Source organism: Callorhinus ursinus, unplaced genomic scaffold, assembly GCF_003265705.2.
Source record: "Callorhinus ursinus isolate GAN/ISIS: 27379988/994484 unplaced genomic scaffold, GSC_fseal_2.0 scaffold29, whole genome shotgun sequence".
In the NCBI taxonomy this organism is placed as follows: domain Eukaryota; kingdom Metazoa; phylum Chordata; class Mammalia; order Carnivora; family Otariidae; genus Callorhinus; species Callorhinus ursinus.
In genome coordinates, this window is record NW_027397091.1 from 13095261 (window position 1) to 13112793 (window position 17533).

Consider the following 17533-nt stretch of genomic DNA (forward strand, 5'->3'; position numbering starts at 1 on the left):
TAAGAAAATCACACACACTATGAAGGTTTTATGGGACATCAGCTCATCCCACAGGCAAAAAGTGAGTGGTAAATACTTGGGTTTTCGGTTTTTTTTTTTCCACATTTCTGTTTTCAAGGACAATAGTATGTATTAGATTGTCTGCTATATTTCATATTTTTTAAGATTTATTTATTTATTTTAAAGAGAGAGAGCACATGAGTGAACAAGTGGGGAAAGATGGAGGGAGAAAGGAGAGAGAGAATCCTCAAGCAGACTCTCTGCTGAGCAGGGAGCCCCACATGGTGCTCGATCCCAGGATCCTGAGATCACAACCTGAGCCAAAATCAAGAGTCAGATGCTCAACTGACTGAGCCACCCAGGCTCTGCTATATTCTAAAGACAGTAATGCCTAGGTCTAAACAATAATATGTTTGGATTTTTGCCTGCTATTTTACAGCCAAGTCACTCTACAATTTTTATTCATTCTTTATATCCTTCCTTATTCCAGAATCATATTTAAAGTGGTTCCCTCAAAACTGACACCTGTCCTGAACAACAGGATCTTTATGTATGCTAATAAATGAGCAGGTATTGCAATAGAGGCTCAAACAGAACTCTGATTCATGAGTTTGCTTATTGGTTTTCCTATTGGCAGTTATCTTATTATATTTGGTCTTAGAATTCACATAGTTGTGTTATACAGACAGCTAGTTTTAATGAGTCTAAGGTCAAGTGTATATATTTGAACCATCTATGAGTCAGCTAACCTATGTAGGTAAAAAGTTAATGGTCATATTAATATATTGTACTTGAATATCATCTCATTACATAAGTCAAGTAGAAGGTGACTGCTCCTAAGGCCCTACTGCCATTACCAGACAAACCAAAATAAACAGATTACAGCCCACTCTGTCTTGAATTCCTATAACACCTTCATGTTTCCCTCAAAGTAAAATGCAAACACCTAACTGTAACCTGCAGGGTGCACCATTATAAACTTTCCTTGTTCCTCCATTCTTATCTCACAGAACCTTCTCTCCCCTCACTGTGCTTCATGCTCACCGTGGCCTTCCCTGGTCATCTTTTTAGGTGGAACCCTCCTCCACTAAACCTTTTTCCCAGCCCCCCTTATCACTTTATAACATCTACTGCATCTGTAACTATGTAAACCTCTTTTTCTTTTGCATACTTGCCCTTTGTCCATCTCCCTCCACTGTAACTTGAATTTCATGGGGGAAAGGACAGTGTATGTGTTGTTGATCATTTTATCCCTGATTAGTACACAGTCTGGCCTAGAGAAAGTACCAAGTACCAATTAAAAGGTATGGGTGTTGGGGTACCTGGGTGGCTCAATCGGTTGGGCATCTGGCTCTTGATTTCAGCTCAGATCATGGTCTCAGGGTCATGGCATTGAGCCCTGTGTGGGGCTCTGCACTCAGCATGGAGTCTGCTTCTCCCTCTCCTTCTGCTCCTCCCCCCACCCCCTCTCAAATGAATGGATAAAATCTTAAAAAAAAATAAAGGTTTAAAATGTATGGGTGTTTTTATGGCCATGAACAGATATTTATTGGGTTTTAACTTTGTAAGACTCTGCAATATAAAGAAGAAAATATGGTTCTTGCCCTTTAAGTTACAATCTGGATAGAAAAAGGAGATATGTAGGTGTTACTTACATAGCCAATATTAGCAAGAACAATAATAGTAGCAGCTAATATTTATCTAACCCGTTTTATACACTAGATGCTATTCTAAGAACTTTACATGTTTTCACTCATTCCACTCTCATCCATGATATAAATGCAATTATCATCGCACTGTACAGACAAGGAAAGAGAAGCATGGTGCCGGGAGGTAAATGGTCTGAGGCCACATAGGTAGCATGTAAGACAGCTAACTAACCAGATAAATCATGACAAGCACCAAGGAAGGATTACATTGAAACATATTATAGGAGCTGGGAGTCAAGGAGCATCTCTAGCCTGGGATTATCTATGAAATGAGGGTGGAGAATATGACATTTGAGCTGGGATCTGAATGATGCACAAAGGTAATAAAGTAGAGAGAAGCTTTTCTCATTGAGAAGAGCATCCATGAAAGGGTGGAAGTAGCACATCAGACAACCCAATTTCTGTACGATGAATAGATCCACTTGGCTTCATGATGGACCCATCCATCCACTCATTAATTAGTTGCTAAATTAGAGCCCTGAAGGCCAGACTAAGAAGTTTGGGTCAAATCAATATAAAGCAAAAATTTTCAACTATTAAATAACAATTGTTGGGGTGTAAATAGTTTTTTAGTGTGGTGGTGGTTACAAATTTATCATTCTCTTTCTTCCTCTAATTCCTTCTCAGAACATCCTCTCTGTTTATACCTAATTAGACTCTTCTTCTCCTCAGCTACCCCTATTAGCATTTGCAGGTGCTTCTCTATAAGCCCAATTAGATTCTCTAGTTTCTGATGGACCATCCTTTGGCAAGATGCGATTTCCCATCTTCATAACTCTAGCCTTCAAATAAACATGTCTTTAATTATTTGTGTAGCTAAAGCTAATACTAAGTTCTCTAGAATAGCACTGTCCCATAGAGATCAATATGAGCCGCAAATGAGCCACGTATGTAATTTTAAATTTTCTAATAGCCACATTAAGGAATGAAAAAGGAAGAGGTGAAAATTGTTTTAATAATATATTTTTATTGGGGTGCCTGGGAGGCTCAGTTGGTTAAGCATCTGCCTTCAGCTCAGGTCATGATCCCAGGGTGCTGGGATTGAGCCCCACTATGGGCTCTCTGCTCAGTGGGGAGGTCTGCTTCTCCCTCTCCCTCTGATCCTCCCCTCCCCTGCTCATGTGCATGTGCTCCCTCTCTCTCAAATAAATAAATAGTATATTTTATAAAAAATTACTAAAAAATAATATATTTATTTAACAACTATATCCAAAATATAATAATTTCATCATGAAGTCTATATAAAAATTATTGATGATATATTTACATTCTTTTTTTTTTTTGCCCTGAGTCTGTAAAAGTCAGTTGCATATTTTCCACTTACAGAACGTGTCATTCAGACTTGCCACATTGCAAGGACTCACTGGCCACACGTGGCTGGTGGCTAATGTATTGGACAGTATCTAGAATTAGCTTGAGAGGAAATATGTTGTAGTGATGGTTTATAACTTTTAGGCTTAAAACTTGATTCTTAAGAAGCTCTTGCCTGCAGGATTTGATACAAGCAGCAGTGATATGACCTGAGCCTTTCTTGACACTTGGGCAGGTTTTTCCTTTTTTTTCCTTTCTGGGTATACGTGAAGCTGCAAGGAGGTTCAGATTTTTAGCAGTAAGATCTGGTATATCCACTGTTAACAAGGAGATGCTCTGCAGTGGCCCTCACATCTTCACATGTTGATATGAATCTCACAGATTCAACCCTTCTTCGAGCCTTGTCCTTCCTCACCACATAGGAGGTGCTTGCTCTCCCTGCAATGGAAAAACTGTGGGCAGCCCATATGAGGATACTTATTTTAAAAATCCCACTCTAAATGCAAGTTGACTTAGATACAGAAGAGAAATGCACACAGATGGGGCTTTGGTTAACAAATTCAATATATTTTAGTGGTGGTTCTGAAAGAGCAGTCCCTGGAGCAGCAGGATCAGCATCACCTGGGATGTTCTTAGAAATGCCATCTCTCAGGCCTCACCCGAGACCTACTCCATCAGGTGCTCTGGGAGAGGGACCCAGCAGCCTGTGTGTTAAAAATCCCTCCGGGGGATCCCAGGGCACGCTATTACTTAGGAACCACTGTAGTAAGGAAATAATAAGTTGAAGGCAAAGTATGGGGAAGCAGTGAATGTTTGATGTTTGAAAAGAGAAAAAAAAAACACATTATTTTCACTCTACCAATAAGATTCACCGCAGGATCTATTGACTTGACCAGCCTTCATAGCCCAATTAAAATTCACTTTCCCAAGCAACCATATGAACGAATTTCACCAATGTAATACAGAGCAAAGGAAGCCAGAGAAGAGCATGTATTGTATACCATTCCATTTTATATAAAGTCTGAAAACAGGGACACCTGATGCATGCTGTCAAAGTCAGAGGGGTAATTTTTGGAGGGGAGGGGAGTGGCTGAAAGGGGAGATGAGCAGAGCTGCCAGGATACTGGATATGTTGTATTTCTTGAGCTGGTGCTGGTTATACAAGGATGTTCAATTTGTGATAATGCATCAAGCTATATACTTCATGAATTCTGCACTTTTCTTTATGTATATTTATCTTCAATGAAAAGTTGAGAATTCCAGGGTTTTTTCCCTCAAAAATCATGAACACATCTTTTTGGGAAGTGTTCAGTAATGGAAATGGCATACACTGTAATTCAGCAGCCCCCCTACCCCCCCCCCCACCCCATTGCAACCTCCTCAACAACAAATGGAGATTTCTGCTTAAAGTGACCTGTTTAGTACTTGTCTGAGCCAGAGGACAAACATAAGCTGCCTGGAGGCTCTCCTGCATCCTCTATTTCATTAAGGTCCTTCCCCCACTCTTGGTTTCTGCTCAGTGTCATCCTTTTTTTATTCTCAGTTGGCATCAGACCCATTTCATTATTTTTTTAGAGATTTATTTATTTGAGAAAGATAGAGTAGGGGGAGGAGCAGAGGGAAAGAATCTCAAGCATAATCCCTGCTGAGCGCAGAGCCCCACACAGAGCTTGATCTCATGACCCTGAGATCGTGACCTGAGCCAAAAACAAGAGTCAGACGCTTAACCGAATGAGCCCCACAGGTTGCCCCACACCTATCTGATTATTAAGTCATTACAGCAAACTAGCCTCAAGGAGGATCTTTCCAAGAACTGCATTTTTAAAAAGTTCCCAAAGAAAGAAGTTTCAAGTCCCCAAAGAATGACATGCTTCTGTGGGAACAATGAGTGACAGAGTCGTTATTTTGGAACAGGTGTCCCCTTACATCTCACAACACAGACAGCCATCAGGCCATCAGCTGCAGCTACTCACTCGGTCACCCCACTCAGATGTGTTTTCCTTACCAGTGATGAAGGGAACAGTAGAGTAGTGTGGGCATAGCAGAGGGGCAGGGGATGCGATGCTGACCTGGATAGGATGCAGTGTTCCAGACAGACGTACTACCAACCTAAAGTTAGCACTGTTTCTGTTTGCTGCGGGGCTTTATCAGGTAAGGCCACAAAACAGGATGTGAGCACAAACGTGTGTTGGAGGATTATTCAGTCCTTACATTGTAGATCTTTTTGGTCTATAACAAGGAAGCTACTTCTCATTTTTTCCCACCAAAATGAGAACATCAGAGATGGTTTGTTATTAAACTGTTCTCACTATCGTTTTTAGAAACTTATCACTCTAGTTCTGTACTATAAGCAGAACAGATAATCTGCCAGTACACTCTGGGACTGCTGCAGAGACTTTTAAAATACCAACGTATTTCCATGGTGTTTGGCAAACGGTGACTTAACTCCCCTCTTTGCAAGTAAATCTCACTGCCATCCTGTCATCTGGGACCCACCAGCAGGCTCCAGGACCGGGATATGTCCATTCTGATTAGCTGAGTCCAATGCCAGTTATTGTTCTAGATATCACCCCAGATTCCCTTATCATGACTTTCTCCATGCTGTCCAAACAGTGACTCCTTGATACAGTTGAAGGATCAATGAAAGTGAACTCCAGAGAATTGAGATGGGGAAAGGGAACCTTACATGTAGGGTAGATTCCATTTCCACATCCCTGTTCAGACTTTGTTCTGAGCTGCAGCAGGGATATCAACTTGAATAGCTCACATTCAAAAGTTAGGGGCCCCTGGTTGGCTCAGTCAGTGGAGTGTGCAACTCTTGATCTGCGGGTTGTAGGTTCGAGTTCCACGTTGGGTGAAGCAACAACTTAAAAATAAAATCTTAAAAAAAAAAAAGTTAAATAAGTCATCCAAATACACATGTGCAGAAATGCACCTGTCAGTGTTATGGAGGGAATGCTTGTGTATTCACCAAACACGAATGTCCTATGGGGAACCCCAGCCCCCAGTGTGATGGTATTTGGAGATGGGGTCTTTGGGAGGTAATTACGTTTAGAGTAGGTCCCCAGGGTGGAGCCCTCATGATGGAATTAGTGGACTTATTAAGAGGGAGAAAGAGAGATCTCAATCTCTGAGTTTCCATTTGCACACACACTGATCCCTGTGGGGACACAGCAAGAAGGCAGCCTGCTGCAAAGCAGAAAGAACACCCCCATCTGAGACGAAATCAGCCAGTAGCTTGGTCTTGGATTTCTAGCCTCCAGAGCTAGGAACAAACAAATTTCTGTTGTTTAGGCTACTCAGTCTATGGTGTTTTGTTATGGCCACCCAAGCAGATTAATATAGTCAGTCATTACATTAGAAAAGTCTATTAAAATGATTTCTAGAACTCATAGTGAAATCTAGAGTAAAATAGTAGTGGATTAAAGTAAATTATTTTGCTATTATTTCTTCCTGGAAATAAAAAAGAACACTTTTGAGTTAATCCTTAGTATACTTCCCAAGATCCTCATAAAATCACATTTTGAGATATTTTAACACATTTTTCTCAGTTTATGAGGCAAAACATTGCCTTCATCATACAAATGCCTCTATACACCCCATTTCCTGTAATACGAGATGTCACCTGATTTTTCCCCCACCAGGGTCATACCGGAAGATGAAATTTACTGAACTTGTTTTATTCTGCATGGCCAGGCTGTTCCCCTCTTTAACTTTCTCTAAGTTTCTTGGTTCAGTATTTTTCAATCTGTGTACAAGGTTCATGAGGGTGCTGTACATTTGAAATGCCTAAAAAGGTGAGTGTTTTAAAAAAATGGATCTAAAAGAATGTCATACTTCTAAACGTAGTGTTTGAAAAGGCACTTTAGAAACATTTGAAGTATCTGCACACATTGAAATTAGACAATGAACTTGCAAGAACTACAAAGGAAGTGAAGCCCAGCTCTCACAACCTCTGCAGAAGCGACACTGAGGTTACTGCCATTGGGAGGAAAGTCAGCGAGGAAGGAAACCACTTCAGCAGCCCCAAGATCTGGGTCCTCTGGGGTCAACAGCAGCTCAAGCAGTTCCTCCAGAGACTCAACAACTCAAACAGCTGCCCACTCAAGGAGCATCCACAACTTACTACCTTCTTTCCCTCTTTCTACTCTTCTAAAGCCACCAGGGGACTCATGCTCCTTTGTTCTACCCCATCAGGAGCTTGTGTTTCCTCCCTTCTCTTCCAGTGAATCTCTGCCTTTAAACCACTCTAGGCTTTGAAACGTTGTCTATTTGACCATCCAATGCTCTAAGACTAAAGGATTCCTAAGGAACTAATGGATTCCTCTCAGCATAATCTAATACTAATTCTCTCATCATAGGTGGCGTTGTCCTGTCAGGCCACCCTAAGGTCTGTTGGCCAACCCACAGATGACTGCCCAGAGCCAATCCCTCATCAGTCATCTATGGCCCAGCTTTTAGGATTATATGGTGCCAAACATAGCAACCTCTTTTCCCAACTTTACCTAATCAGGTTGCGGGCACTTTCCCCGACATTCCTTAATTAAAGGCAGCACGGCACAAGAAGGCTGTAAATCAAAATGAGGTAAACATTCACATTTTTGCTGCTGAGTAGTAGAAGACAGGTTAGTGACTAGCTTGGCTGTCTCTGTTTGGAGTCTCCAAAAGCAAAATTCTCAGACAAGGGGAAGTGGGGCTCTATTTCTCTAAGAAGTGTAGAGCCCATTCAGAATTGTCTCCCAAAGAGGTGAGGAAACAGACTGTATGTCCTAAATCCTTTCAGGAGTTTCTAGTTGGGCATTAGCTGCTGGATACTTATGGTTCATCCAAGGAAAAATGCCCTCAGTCAGAGTCTCGGAAAGGAACCCATCTCCTGGAACCATCTGCTGTGATCTCGGGAGTAGCCCAGTGGGATATTGGTGGGGCATTGTCTACTACAAGGCTCCCTATAGGGAGATCTAAACTCTCTAGACCTCAGAGGTGGGAGCGGGCTGGGAAGAGGTAAGAGAAAGAAGAGTGGAGCGAATCCAGCTTTGGGACACCCAGTATCACAACAATATAGGATTATTTAGAATGGCAGGAAATTGGATTAATTTGAACATCCAATAATAGATGCAATGGTAAAATAGCTTGTGGCAGATCCACAAAGTGAACCACTCGGCAGCCATTCATATTATAGAACTGTACTCAATAGCACAGCGGAACATTGAAGAAAAAAATAACTGAAAAAAGTAAGCACATCCATTTTCATTTGGATGGGTTTGTGGATCCTTCTAGATATGAGGAGCAAATAGGTGCTAAGAAGAAATCATCCAGGTCTTTGAAGTTCACATAAAATGGGTAACTCCCACAAAAGGTCCAAATGCTTATCTTAGTCTCTAAACATGTTCCCTTTACATCACTTGGGAAATAAGACTGGAAAAAAGACTGCTCCAACAAGGTGAGTTTTGACTCAGTCCATAGGAATATAGGATATCCCTCTGGTTCTCAGCAGTGTTGGGTCCCTGGCATCCCAGCCACACTCTCCAAGCATCTGGCTAAAATGAACGCATGCCCAGAAGTTAAAGCATTTATGAATCTGGAGATAGACTACGTCTACTGCCTCAACTTCTCCTCAAAATAAAGTAACTGAGAAGTAGTGGCCGGGCTGTGATTCTGCCCAGAGTTAGGGTCCAGAAAGCCCTCATCATTTCTCCTACAGGGAATGTCCCCTCAAAGACTTTTCATTATCAGATTGAATTAAAAAGCGTAAATAAAACATTCCCTGATTTATAGACAAACATTTTAATAGAATTCTAAGTCAGTTTCTACCTAGAACCATAGCTATTTTTTATGCCTGTGGTTTGGTCAGATTTAAAAAAAAAAAAAAAAAGGATGTCAAGAAATCCTGCTGTGCAAGGTTTAGCAAGAGAAAGGGAGGCAAGATCAGAAAGGAATTGGAAGGATGGAGGTCAAGGATAGCAGGTCACAGACAACTGGAAACAAGAGCAGATTTGCCTTTGTTTACATTGCCAAGGGGGAAAAATTAACTTGTTGGAAAAGGGTAATTAAACATTTCTTTTTCCATCATGGTCCAGCCTGGCTTCATATCCAGCTGTTCTATTAGACATTGTGATGATTCCTCGTCAGGTCACAGAGTTAACGATGGCCAGTGTGGAACCGACGTCACACCGCACTACTTCCCCCACAATTAACCTTTATTTTATGAATAGACAGTAAAAATCTCAGAGTGAGAAGAGTCCAGCTCAGGTAGGCAGGTAATGAGGGAAGCCTGAATGTTTACAGAGAGGTGTTGTCAGAACAGAGAGATAATTTGAACAAATCAACAGATTAGCCTTGAAAGGTACTTAAGATTATCTGGCTCAACACCTTCAATTCCTGGGTGTAGAAACTGAGATCATGGAAGGTGAATGGGTTTTCCTAGAGTTATGAAGCCTGTCGTTGTAAATCTAGAATCACAACCCCAAGCCAGTGTCCATCCATCATGACTGATCCTTTCATTTGCTTGTATTTTCAATAACAACCCGCAGAAAAATAACACCTGCACTATGGGAATTAGCTGGTTTATACAAGTTACTGTTTGGAATCTGACATATATTGTCTAATAGAAACAAAGGTGGTGGTACATGATGGTAGTTTTCCCAGCCCTGCCTCAGAGACTGTTAGTACTCACATTCCATAACTCTGGGAATGATTGGCCCCCTTTTAATGGGGGTTAATGATTGCATAACGAAGACAAATGACCGACCAATAGCTCAGTCTGGCCTCCCAATGCAGGGTGAGGTTCTGTCCTACAGGTCTGATTACTTTTCAGGTAGATATAGACCAGCCTTGCTGTCCAGCTGCACTGGGACAGAGCATAGCTGAGATCATTGCCATCTGAATGCTCTGGGGACGCATTTCAGTATACATTTTCTCGTATAGAAAGGAATAGTCATTGCAAAGCTTCAATGAGACCATAATCGGCTGTGGAGATGCTAGCTTATTGTGGATAAACACACTGTTCAGATGGAGGAAAAACTACTTTATTCTAATTGCTTCACATAATAAACCAGCGATTCAAATGAACAGACCAGGATAAATGTTTTGCTTGGTATAATCAAATCAGTTTACACGCTACAGAGCAAGTATTTCAGGCATAGGTGTTTGTGTATAACATTTATTTTGTTCAGACCCCTTGGAACTTTCACACCAAAATGACCTCCTACCGCAACTCTAAATAGTAATCAGGGATTACCTTTCTTACTAAGGTGGATTTTGTACATCTCCTGACTTGAAAATGTTTTCAAAGACAGTTAATCATCCATTCAGTTTTATACTTTATAGTCATTTCAAATTTTCATGCAAAATGTTGTTTACCAGCTGGATTGTCCTCTTCATTTATTAAACACATCTGTATATGTTTTTAGCTCTTCCCGCAAGTCAAATCAAGAAGTGCCGTCATTGACGAATTCATGGAGTGGGCATCAAATTCTGTAGCTGATTCTCAATTATAATCCTAAAAACCTTTTGTAAAATGGCAGTGTCACTGGCATTAAGATAAAAATTTCTCTAGTTATCTTTAATCTTGTCAGGGTCATGGGTCCCTGTGAAAATATGACGGAAGCTACCTCCTAGAAAAGTGAACATGACAATATATGTATATGTTTTACATATCGATTTATACCTTGAGAGTATATTCAGGGTTTAAGAACTTTTGTTGTAAGGAGACATTTTCGAAAGAGATAGCACCTATTTCGATTTACAGTTTAGATGTTTATTAAAAATGCAATAGTTTCATCACTTACCATCACATCTTCAGTCTATATTAAAATTGCCCTGCTTTTTAGAATTTCTGTTTTGTTTTTTAAAATTTTAATCTCTTTTAACTATTCTTTTAAACCTTTTTCAACTTTCTAAATCAGGAAGTTTTTTTTAATATAGGGAAGTATTTCTTTTTTATTCTTGTTAATCTTAAAAGATAATCTGTCTTGAGAACTTTGACTCAAACATTCTACTTAATATTTGCATTTGAAAAAATTTTCTAATAGAACATTGACCTTAAAGGTTTTGAAAGTCACAATCTACATATAAATTTCATGCCAATTCTCTGCTGTTAAAATAACATTGACCGAATCTCAGAATTAGGTGATAACTCCTTTATGTTTTTTGAACATTACCAAATGATAATTTTTAGAATTAAATAAAATATGAATCCAAGGGTGCTGCAAGAATTTAGTATATACAACTCCATTTTTCACAGTAGTTTATAGAACTTACATAGAAATAATAAGCTCTCTTAGTGACCATATATACTCGATATGTTTTCTTTCTTATTATGAATAATGATTTTATATACATATACAGTGCAACTTTCATCACCTCCTAGTCAGAAGAGCTCCACTGTCATTTCAAACCCACAACTAAGTCTAACATAATAGGATCTATGGTTTAAAACGTTCAGGACCATATCCAGCCTTGCCAAAATTCATGCGACTAGGGATTCAAAGAGCCCTTTGAAAAAAGAAACTTCAGTGGAAACAATTTCACAGCCACGTGGTCATGCATGGATGCTGTCATGAACTCATAGCTTTTATCCTGCTTTGTTGCTGTATGTGGAGGTGGGACCATTTCAAATACAAAACAAAAGTAACTTGTGGGTTTGGTGATGGGTCAGGTTGGTAGGAAACCCTTGCCATCACATAAAGATAAGTACTTGTGTCCACATGAATATACTCAAACATTATATTTCTAGGATATATAGTCTTTTGTAGATTTTATTTCTAAAATTAGGACACATTCTTAAATTAATAATGTGTTACAGTTCATTTGGTAGCATGTTTTTTTTTTCCTACCTACACAAAATAATAGTGAAAATAACAATTGATGGTGTCTTAGATTCAATGAAACATATTATGTATAGATTAGAGCACATAAGATCAGAAGTCACCTTAGCAGTGTTAAAACAACTCTCCAAGGAAATTGAAACTGAAGGGTCAATTAATTTTCTAGAGAGACAGATTTTGGTGATAGTCCAGAGATTAATTTTTCAAATACTTTCACCAATCTTATGTAAATCATTAGACCATAAACCCATAAACTCAATGTAAATCACTTCTTGAAAGATATTTCTTATGTAATATTTGATGCATGAAACATAATGTTTATGTTAATTATAAAGCATAATGAATTATTGTTGAGTGTAAATGAACACATTTTAACTACATGCAAAATCTTGGATAATCTTAAAACATTAATGTTGAGAGAAATGAGTATTGCCCAAGCCTACATTTCAAATGATGCCATTTTCTATAAATAAGTAAAATTTTCAAAATTAAAATTTGAGCCTGATTCGTATAGTACCTTTTTAAAATCATTGTTCACTTTCAGTGTTAAAGTGGGAAAAAGTATTCAAGGATTTTTTTTTTAAATCCACATGTTAGAGCCAAAATTAAAAAGGCATGTTTTAATGGGAATCGGTTTAAAACAATTTGACTAGAGTGAGAGAACAGTTTGGAAAATGTGTCTATGCTCAGTTTTGCTTCCAAATTTGGACTTTGAAACTTATTGTCAGTCTCAGAAAGAAATAAGAAGCTGTGCAGATAATTAAACATTTGCCTTGGGGGAATTATTTGCAGTTAATTAAAATCATACACTTCGGGTGTATACTTGCTTCACTGGTTATTAAATTTGAATCATATGTTAACTACCCAGGTTTCTCACTTGTCCATCAAATGTTGCTTGTGGCATGTTCAAAAAACAAACTTTCTCATAATATTCCAAACTGCATTGTTTAAAACGATCTCCTAGTGTGGGGAGGGAGAGAGGGAAAAGGAATAAGGAAACAAAGAAAGAAAGAATGATTTGAGACTCTGTCTGATTCAGTTCTGTTCAGAATTACAACTCAGTGGAGGCACGTGAACTCAATAGAGAACCCATTCGTAATAGGAGTCTCAGTCGGCCACCCCCAGTTTGCTCCATGGCCATATGCATACAAGATTACCTCATGGCTTTTAGATATCTTCAGATTACCACTCTTTTAGCTGCATGAAAAATATCCCTTAGGGGCGCCTGGTGGCTCAGTCGTTATGCTTCTGCCTTCGGCTGCCTTGGGCTCAGGTCATGATCCCAGGGTTCTGGGATCGAGCCCCGCACCGGGCTCCCTGCTCCGCAGGAAGCCTGCTTCTCCCCCTCCCACTCCCCCTGCTTGTGTTCCTGCTTTTGCTCTCTCTCTCTCTCTGTGTCAAATAAATAAATAAAATCTTTAAAAAAAAAAAAAAAGAAGAAGAAAAGAAAAATATCCCCTAGATTGTAACCTCTGTGAGGGCAGAGTCAATTACTATTGACTCCCCAGCCTCAAGAAGTGTCTGGCATAGAGCTGGCCCTTAATAAAAGCTTTTGGAACGAATGAAAGGCACATTTTCTGTCTTCACACTGACCCACCCACATGCTCTTTCCAATGGCTTTCTAAAGAGCCTACAGAGAGGCCTCAAACATCCAACAAGGAATCCTGTGTGGTCTTGTAAGAGTCCATAGTCACTGAAACCTATTTGGCCATGTTATTTCCTGCAAGTATATCATATAACAAAACAAAAACATGAGCTTATGCTGATTTCACATTTAAATATGCTATACAAGGGAGAGGATGAAATTGCACAGAACAGAATATTTGATTTCCCCTTTGCTATTGTTCTACTTGTAGTGTTCCTCAGGATGATGAACTTAATTACAACAGGATTTCAAAAAGCTTTACATCTGGCTTTTTCCAGGACTCAAGGCTCCCATATATGAACAAATGCAGTAATGGAAGCATTAAGAACATTAAAATTGATATTCCTTTAATCTCCTCTATTTTGCCTTCCTTTCATATCCTTTTGCACAATTCTCCAAAGACTTTCACTAATGCATAAAGTCTGCTTATATTTTCTTCTTTGTTGCAAAAAGATGACTCAAACAAATTTCTATCCTCTAACGAGGATAAACTTTGTACAAGACCTTCTGTAGTACTTTAGGAATAACTTATTTGTTGATGAAAATATTTAAGTATTCTGGGACACCTGGGTGGCTCAGTCGATTAAGCGTCTGCCTTCGGCTCAGGTCATGATCCCAGGGTCCTGGGATCGAGTCCCACATCGGGCTCCTTGCTTGGCAGGGAGCCTGCTTCTCCCTCTACCTGCTCTGCCTGCCGCTCCCCCTGCTTCTGCTCTCTCTCTCTGACAAAAAATAAATAAATAAAATCTTTAAAAAAATATATCCAAGTATTCTAAGGGTATTTTTTAAAAATAATAAATTCCATGCTCCAAAGATAGATATAGCATGACAGTGCTGGAAGCCGCTCTGTTTCCCAGTTAAAAATGCTGACTAGACGTTTTTCTTATTTGTTGTGGCAGATTCTGCAAAGGACAATATTACAAAAGACAATGAAGTGACAGATCATTCTGTGTGTGACCAAGATCATCCTAATGGTAAGTTGTGAGATCTTTTTTCATTTGTTTTTTCTGCTGAGAAACATTACATCTAAAAAAAACCAGATTTTAGTTTTTCTGGGAAAAAATGGAATCTGGTAATATTTTATTAGCTATGAATATCAAGTGATTGGTAGCTGCCAAGTTTAAAAGGGAAATTTGCTCTCCACAATCCTCATCACTTGCTATTCTTGTACCAGGCTGACTTTATTTATTTTTTTTAAAGATTTTATTTATTTATTTGAGAGAGAGAGAATGAGAGATAGAGAGCACAAGAGGGAAGAGTGTCAGAGGGAGAAGCAGACTTCCCGCTGAGCAGGGAGCCCGATGTGGGACTTGATCCCAGGACTCCGAGATCATGACCTGAGCCGAAGGCAGTCGCTTAACCAACTGAGCCACCCAGGCGCCTTGACTTTATTTATTTTTGTTACCTGCCTAAACTCTACAGGCATTGGGTTCGCAACTACAGAAATGAAGATATGATAACCATGAAAGAAATGTGACACATATAGACAATAGATCTAGGTGATTAAATCTACATAACCTGGGAATACCAAGAAGAGAGACTAGAACAAACAGGAATGAAACAATCTTTAGAAAAATAAGAGAAAAATAGTTTTCCTAATGTAAACCAGTTCCTCCACCCAAAACACAAGAGTACACGTATTTATAAACAAAGGCACTGAAAACTCAAATAGGAACAGAAATCTACAAAGCCTCATAGAATTTCTGAAGATCAGTGATAAAGAAAGGCTTATAAAGCATATAGGAAAATAAAAATCAGGTTATAAACAAAATCACCAAAATCAGATTAGCCTTAGCTTGCTTTCTTCTTCCATAATTCTAAATACTAGATGAAATGGAGTAACATTTCCATTGCTCTAAAGGACACAGTTTCTATATTTAGTGAAGTTATTACTCATGCATGAAATCAGGAGTAGTATTTTCTCAGGGATATATAGATTAAGAAAATATGCCACTCAAGTATCCCTCCTGAATAAACTAACAGAAATCCTGTGCAAAAACAATAAATATAGAAAGGAAGGAAAAAGTCAAGACTGAGAAAGGCACACTTGGAAAGTAGTATGTGATAAGAGACTCATTAAATGTATGAAAATGTTGAAATAATTGCTTCAAAATTTGTATCAGAATATCTTAATTCAATGTTTCCTTTTATCTCTGAAAATTATAGTATATGTTGTTTTAAAATGAGAAAGAAAAAGGGAGAGACTTCTGCTTTCAGGAATGAAAGTCTAAATAACTTAGACCATTACTCTCCTTGAAGATAACTAGAAAAACTACACCAAAAACAAAAACAAAAAATTATGGAGTCTGTTTAAAGGCATCAGAGAGCTTACAAGATAGTGAAGAATTGTCAGGCTAGGTTCTGGGAGAAAATAGATATCCAGAGATGTGAATTCAGAACTTGAAGTTGTTTTTATCTTAAGTCATTTGCTGATTCTACCAAAGGTATCCAGAGTCCCATTGCTGAAAATGGCAAGGGACCATGGTAAACCCCCTGCTTTTTGCATCGAAACCTTAAAGATATGCATCCTACCAGAAAGAATGAACCAGTTTTCTGAAAGACTGCTGCCCAGCTCTGAATCATCTCAATCCTCAAATTAAATTAAGATCAACCCAGATTGCTAGTCCCTACTGGCACCTGAGAAAAACAAATGTAAAACATTTACTAGATTAAAAAAGAGTGTTGTAGGTTTCAAACCATTTACAAAAACGAGTTTTTAAACTTAATTTCCAGCATGTCCAACACACACAGAAAAAAAGCCAGAAAAAATGAAACAAAGTAACATAAAAAATAGTCAAGAGAAACAGGCCATTTGGGCTGAAAATATTAGAGTTATAAACAAAGTATAAAATAATTTTGCTGACTGTTATAGGGAGATAAAGTCGAGATTGAAAAATTTAGCTGAGCACTAGAAATTCAAAACAAAATAACACAAAAGAAAAAAGAAAAGAAAGGGCCTCCTGGGTGGCTCAGTCAGTTAAGTGTCTGCCTTTGTTTCAGGTCATGATCTCAGGGTCCTGGGATCTAGCCCTATGTCAGGCTCCCTGCTCAGCAGAGAGTCTGCTTCTCCCTCTCCCTCTGCCCCTCCCCACACACTCATGCTGTCTCTCTTTCTCTCAAATAAATAAATAAAATCTCAAAAAAGAAAAAAAAAGAAAAGAAAATCTAGAAGTGAAAGATGCCATAACTGAAATGAAGAATTCAGTGAATAGATTCATGGTTTGACTGCATATTAGACACAGATGAAAGAGAATTTGTGCACTAGAAGTTAGGTAGTAAGAACATATCCAAAATAAAAATAGTAGAGAAAAAAAAAAAAAGGATGCAAACACTAAAGAAAGGGAACAAATATAGAGGATAAAATTTATAAAGTCTATCACAGATATAGTTGGAGTCCCAGACAGAAAAGAGAGAGGGAATTGGGCAAAAACAATATTTCAGGAAATTATGCTGAGAAATATCCTACATTGATGAAGGATATCAGGCCACATGTTCCAAAAGCCCGTTGCACTCCAACAAAATAAATGCACAAGTAGGCCCATCATTGCACAACTGCTGAAAGTCAAAGATAAACAGAACATCTAAAAAGCAATATTTAAACAAACAGACTGATAGCTGACTTTTAATATATACAATGGAAATAATAAGACAATATAGCAGAATAGCTGCCAACCAAGAATTCTAAACTCAAGGAAAATGTGTGTTTCAAGAATAAGTTAATCAAGTATATTTCTGGCCAAGAAAAAGAAAAGTTCACCAACAGAGAATTTTGGTGGTCTTCAGGTAGGAGGGTATTGATCCCAGATAGGACAAAGATGAAGGAAAAGAATCAAAAGCAAGGTAAATGGTAATTTTTCAGTAAGTCTAAATGAATACTGATGATACCAATTCTTAACAAGAAGCAGGAAACTATGACCTATAAGAGAAGAGAAATCAGTTAATATAAATCAATTCAGAAATGGTACAGATAGTGTAATTAATATGAAAGGCCATATTAAAAGTTATAACTTTATTCCATATTTTCTGAAAGCTAAAAGAGAGAT

At 38.6% G+C, this 17533-nt stretch overlaps 1 protein-coding gene across 2 annotated transcripts in view; it reads left to right on the top strand.

The window, feature by feature from the left end:
• MACROD2 (mono-ADP ribosylhydrolase 2) overlaps positions 1–17533 on the top strand; it is a 2080661-nt gene that overhangs the window by 1985873 nt on the left and 77255 nt on the right. For both annotated transcript variants that reach the window (XM_073878419.1, XM_073878420.1), the window contains one exon: positions 14390–14464. In XM_073878419.1, the coding sequence (XP_073734520.1) occupies positions 14390–14464 (75 nt within the window). The remainder of the gene's footprint in view (positions 1–14389; positions 14465–17533) is intronic.